Source organism: Ipomoea nil, unplaced genomic scaffold (genome assembly GCF_001879475.1).
Source record: "Ipomoea nil cultivar Tokyo-kokei standard unplaced genomic scaffold, Asagao_1.1 scaffold3401, whole genome shotgun sequence".
Classification (NCBI taxonomy): Eukaryota; Viridiplantae; Streptophyta; class Magnoliopsida; order Solanales; family Convolvulaceae; genus Ipomoea; species Ipomoea nil.
In genome coordinates this window covers 501,446-507,715 of record NW_017619829.1, presented here as the reverse complement: position 1 = coordinate 507,715, position 6,270 = coordinate 501,446, and the positions used below count along the sequence as shown (strand labels likewise).

At 40.3% G+C, this 6,270-nt stretch overlaps 1 protein-coding gene across 1 annotated transcript; it reads right to left on the bottom strand.

Moving 5' to 3' along the window:
- Positions 1–3,348: 3,348 nt before the first annotated feature.
- On the bottom strand, positions 3,349–4,497 carry LOC109171267. Its single transcript, XM_019320334.1, has one exon. It carries the CDS (start codon positions 4,495–4,497, stop codon positions 3,349–3,351), a length of 1,149 nt encoding a protein of 382 aa, XP_019175879.1.
- Positions 4,498–6,270: the final 1,773 nt, after the last annotated feature.

Sequence of the window (6,270 nt, the reverse complement as noted above, 5' to 3'; positions counted from 1 at the left end):
CTAACTAACTGCTTTCCTAACTGAAACTTAGCTAATTAGGAGAAATTAACCCTCTAATACCCCCCCCCCCCCCCCCCCGCAAGTTGGGGTGTATATGGAATGGAGCCCGAGCTTGGAAACGAACTTTTGAAACAGCAAAGGTTGTAGGGGCTTGGTTAGTATGTCAGCAACCTGGCTGTTGGTGGAAATGTGTAGCAACTTGATGAGGCCATTTTGCAGCTTTTCCCTTATAAGGTGGCAATCAATTTCGATGTGCTTGGTACGTTCGTGGAAGACTGGATTCTCTGCTATAGCTATTGCAGATTTGCTATCAGAATAGAGAATGGTTGGACCTTCACTCTTCACCTCTAATGTTTCAAGGAGGAAGGTTAACCACTGAACTTCACATGCAGCAACTGCCATGGCTCTATATTCAGCTTCTGATGAGGATCTAGATACTGTGTGTTGCTTCTTAGATTTCCAAGATATCAGGGCATCTCCTAGAAACATGCAAAATCCTGTCACAGATCTTCTTGTGTAGGGACAAGCTGCCCAATCTGAATCAGCATATCCTTTCAGTTTAAGATTGGATGTTGCTGGAAAAAATAGGCCTTGTGCTGGACATTGCTTGATGTATCTTAGGACTCTATGAGCTGCTTGTAAGTGCATAGTAGTGGGCTAATCCAAAAATTGGGATAACTGTTGAACTGCAAAGCAAATGTCTGGCCTTGTAATTGTTAAGTATAACAACTTGCCAATAAGCCTTCTATATTGAGTGTTGTTCTCCAAGGGTGTATCATCAATAGTAGATAGTTTGAGTGTCTGAATCATGGGAGTTTTCATAGGTTTGCTTCCAAGGAAACCAGCTTCTGTCAACAAGTCCAGAGCATACTTCCTCTGGTTAATGGCAATGCCACTTTGAGTTCTGGCCACCTCAAGACCAAGAAAGAATCTTAGGTTTCCCAAGTCCTTAATCTGAAAAGTGGAGTGAAGATGATCTTTAATCTGCTGAATCTGATTCTCATCACTGCTTGCCAGAATAACATCATCCACATATACCAATAGGGCTATGAAACTGTTTCCAGTACCCTTGGTGAATAAGGAGTTATCACAGATAGTTTGTTTGAACCCCAAAGTAATCAGCTCACTTGTGAGTTTAGAGTTCCATTGTCTGCTGGCCTGCTTGAATCCATAGAGGGATTTAGTCAGCCTGCATACCTGCCCAGGATATTCTGCTTCAAAACCTGGTGGAATTTGCATGTATACCTCCTCATGAAGATCACCATGGAGGAATGCATTGTTGACATCAAGCTGGTGTAGTTGCCATCCTTTAACAGCTGCCACAGCAAGAAGGGTTCTAATAGATGTAATCTTAGCTACTGGACTGAAAGTGTCAATATAATCCAGCCCACAGGTCTGGGTGTACCCCTTGGCTACCAATCTAGCTTTGCACCTTTCCACAGTCCCATCTGACTTATACTTTACTTTGTAAACCCACTTACATCCAATGGCATGTTTGGAAGGAGGAAGGGTTGTGATCTTCCAGGTGTGATTTGCCTGAAGAGCATCTATCTCAGCTTTCATGGCTAGTTTCCAACAATCATGCTGGATAGCTTCATTATAGCTCCTAGGTTCAACCTGTTTCAGAACATTTAAGGAGAAGGTTCTGAACTTTGGTGACAGTCTATCATAAGATAGAACAGAAGACAAGGCATGAGGGGTGGTCTTCTTGCTGGGTAAATGGCATTCATAGTCCTGGAGATAGGCTGGCCTAGACACATGTCTAGTGGATTTTCTGAGTTATTGCTGAGGTGGCTCAAAGACACTTTGAACTGGCAGGGAGCTCTCAGAATGATTCACTGGTACATTATCAAATTCTGAACTGGAGCCATCAGTAGGTGCTGGCACTTCTTCTGGAATAATGGACTGAGTACCATCAGAACTTAGAAGAGGTTTTAGAAAACCATCATCTGTTGTATGAGAGTCATTAGGCAAAATGATGGATGATTTGTAACTGCCTGGGCTCTGTTGTGACTCATAAGGAAAGTTCTTCTCATAGAAGACAACATCTCTGGATATAAAGACTTCCCTGGTGTGGAGATCATATAATTTGTATCCCTTTACACCATTGGGATATCCCAGCAGCATGCACCTCCTGGCTCTTGGAGCAAACTTGGTCTTGTGTCCACTGATGTTGGCAGCATAGGCCAAGCAACCAAAAGTCTTGAGATGATTGAATTGGGGAGGTTTTCCAAATAGAACCTGATATGGAATTCTACCCTGCAAGGCATCTGATGGTATTCTATTGATGATGTACACAGCTTGTAAAATGCAGTCTCCCCAGAAGCACTCTGGTAAGCCTGCTTGAAATCTCAGGGCTCTTGCAACACACAGAATATGTCCATGTTTCCTCTCTACCACACTATTTTGTTGAGGTGTGTAGACACAAGATGTCTGATGGATAATCCCCTTCTCATGGTAGAATCTATTCATCTTGAATTCTTGTCTATTGTCTGATCTAATGCACCTGACATTCTTCCCAAATTGTGTGTGGATTAAGGCACAGAAATCTTGAATGAGTTGTCTGGTTTCATGTTTGCCCCTCATCAAGAAAACCCAAGTTAGCCTGCTGCAATCATCTACAATAGTCAAAAAATACTGATGACCATATATGGTGTGCACACCATATGGCCCCCAAATATCAACATGGACCAAGTCAAAGCAGTTAAGAGAAGCAGTGTTACTGATAGGGAAAGGCAATCTTTTCTGCTTAGCCAAATGACATATATCACAAGCTATCTCTTTATTTGATCTCAACTCAGGTTTGTACAATTGCAACATTTTCAGCTTTGAATGAGAAATATGACCTAATCTGGCATGCCACAACCTATCAGCATTACAAGTGTTTACTCTAACAGTTTGTACAAGATCAGAAGAAACAAAGAAACTTGGTTGTACTAGATGATACAACCCTCCCTTCAACTTAGCTTGTCCAATCATCCTCCCATGGACTTGATCCTGTATTATGCATATGTCAGAATGCAACACCAATTTATAGTTGGAGCCTTTGATTAGCTCACTGACTGATATCAGATTGAAATGAAAATCAGGTACACAGAAGACATTTTTCAATACCAGTTCATCTGATACAATAACTGCTCCTATATGTGTGATGGCAGTTCTACTTCCATTAGGAAGTTCAACATACATCCCTTCAACACTCTTAGCTTCTGTTAATGTGTGATAGTTGCACACAATGTGGTGTGTGGCACCACTATCCAAAATCCAAGTTATTCTACTACAAGATGATGATAAAGAGTTACCTTCTAGCTGAGCACTTGGAACAAAATTGGCAGAGATCATATTAGCCTATGGTCTGGCTTCCAAATCCAGAGGTGAGTTCTGATTACATGTGTTATTCTCCCTTTGCAGCAATTGTTTGAACATCATATATTCATTCTGGGAAAGAGAAACAGTGTTCTCTAAAGGAACTTGTGCAGCTACCTGGACTTGGTTGATTGCCCCTACATTTTTGCTTCTTGGCTTCCAACCGGGGTACCCATGCTTCTTGTAACACTTCTCAATAGTGTGGCCAGTGAAGCCACAATAGGTACAAACAAGTTTCTTACTTCCATTAGGATAAAACTTCTTTGCCCCTGAATTGTTTCCTGTTTGGCTAAAGAAGACACTACCTGCACTCAGACTATCTGCTGATTGAGGTGGGAAACTAACTCCATTGTTGAGCCTCCTTTCTTGCTGCTGAACTATCAAGAATGCCTCATCAACAGAGGGCAACGGCTTCATCATCATGATCTGTGACTGAACTGAAGCATAGTTGTCATTCAACCCTCTCAAGAACACAGAGAGATTGTCACTGTCCATATGCAGTTGGAGTTTGTCGAGCAACCCACAATCACATCTCCTTGGACAATTGCAGGTGGGCAGAGGTCTTATGACCTGCAATTCATCCCACAGAGCCCTCAATTTGGCAAAGAAGGCACCTACGCTGAGGTCTCCTTGGCGAATCTGATGCATTTCAGCGTGAAGATCCGAAACACGAAATATGTCAGCTTCGCTGAATCTTGACTTCAAGGTTTTCCAAATTCTCTCGGTTGTTCCTACCCAAAGAACAGTTTGAGCAATCTCAGGCGAAAGCGATCGCATTATCCAAGTTGCAACCACATTGTTGTATCTCCTCCAATAGGGGAATCTAACGTCATTCACGTCTGGTGTCACCACGGTTCCGTCTACGAACCCCAACTTGTTCTTGGAGAGAAGAGCCATCTCCATTGCTCTGGCCCATGGATGGTAATTGTGTCCATCTAGGGCTGTAGAAACGAGGATCAACGCAGGATTCTCATTCGGGTGTAAGAAATACGGACTTCCCGAGTCGTTTGGATCGAAGGCAGTGTTCAAATTGACCGTCGGTGTCGCCGGCGAGGCTGTTGTCTGAGCTGCTACCGTCGGCGCTGTAAAACCTGAAGGTCTGATCGGACTTGCTGCTCCTGTCCAAGCCATAGTGGCTCTGATACCATATCACAAAAGAAGATGTAGGTGAAAGAAGATGAAAGCACTGTTTTATTGAAGTATGAAAAATCAAGTCAACAAAGAGTTTTACATCTTCCTTTTATATCTAATCTAATCAGAAAGAAAAACAACACCACCAACTGCCACAAACTAACTAACTGCTTTCCTAACTGAAACTTAGCTAATTAGGAGAAATTAACCCTCTAATACCCCCCCCCCCCCCCCCCGCAAGCTGGGGTGTATATGGAATGGAGCCCGAGCTTGGAAACGAACTTTTGAAACAACAAAGGTTGTAGGGGCTTGGTTAGTATGTCAGCAACCTGGCTGTTGGTGGAAATGTGTAGCAACTTGATGAGGCCCTTTTGCAGCTTTTCCCTTATAAGGTGGCAATCAATTTCGATGTGCTTGGTACGTTCGTGGAAGACTGGATTTCCTAATTCTCTGATTTGTGAAAACAGAGTTCAACAATTGGAATCTAAAGTATAAATTTTATGAATTTACAGTATAGAAATTATGGATCTACAGTATAAAAATTATGAACCTACAGTATAAAAATTATGGATATGGAACTGTACCCACCTTGCAAGGTGGGCACGTGCTCATAACATAATTTGCCAAAAGTAAAGTGCTGGCCGGATTGGTAAACGTTATCTTTTATGTTGCTCTTTTAACAAATTGTATGTATATTTCTTAGTTAATGTTTTGTCAAATAGTAGCTAAAGGGAGAGATTGTTAGCGTGGAAAACTCTTAAATCCCATTTTGTAATTGACTTGTTATTATGACAAAGTTTTAGTTGAATATTTAATTGTCTCTAGAATGAATAGGTGATAAGTTAATGGACAGAGTGCTCTAGGAAAACCTATAAACAGTCTCAGATGAGAACACCTTTCTTGTAAAAAGTGTAGACACATTCGCTAAGGAATATATTCAATGAAAGTTTGGAAAGAGTTTACAAAAGTTATTTAAAATTCATCAAAAAATCTTTGAAAATATATAAAACTCTTGATTGAATAGACTCCCCTTAGTTTGAGTAGACGTTAAACTCTTCTGTCAATTTATTGTAAACCATGTATGAAAAATTAAAATCGGTTCTCAAGAGAAAGTTAAAAACCAATATGGGTCGTCTATTTGAAATAATCTAACAAATTTGAAATAATAAAAAAATATGATGCCATTTTAATAAGTTTCTCAAAATTTAAAGGTACATTTTGTAACATTACTAAGTGCAATTTGTAATAATATATAATGTATTCATTGATAAATCTTAAAAAGCATTAAAAAAAAAAAAAACTTACACCCTAAATCGTCTAAAAATCATAAATACGTACTAAATCCTAAACAGTAAAAATTGAATCATTTAACCACACTAAAAAAACAAAACCTAAATAAAACAAAAATTATAACCATAAATTATAAAAGAAGAATCATAAATACATTGCACTTTCACAATAATGGCACGTTTAGTTTACGGAATAGGTCTAAAATGAAATAGCATTCCCAGTAATAAATGTATTTCTTTATTTGGTAAAAAATCTATTTCCGGGAACATTGTTCTTGGGAATGACCTATTCCCCTTGCAAGGGTAATAGAGATTCCTGCCCCCCCCCCCCCCCCCCCCCCAGTATTAGGCTATTCTTGAATTCTCAGGAATATCCTAAAGTTGTTATTTTCTATAATACCCCCAATTAAATTAATTTCTTATTTCACCACCACCGCCGCCGCCGCCGCCACCACCACCACCTCCACCACATATTTTTATAAGG

Bases quoted from the DNA above. Each gene is read 5' to 3' on its own strand.
- LOC109171267 (XM_019320334.1), bottom strand. From the start codon at position 4,497: ATGGCTTGGACAGGAGCAGCAAGTCCGATCAGACCTTCAGGTTTTACA.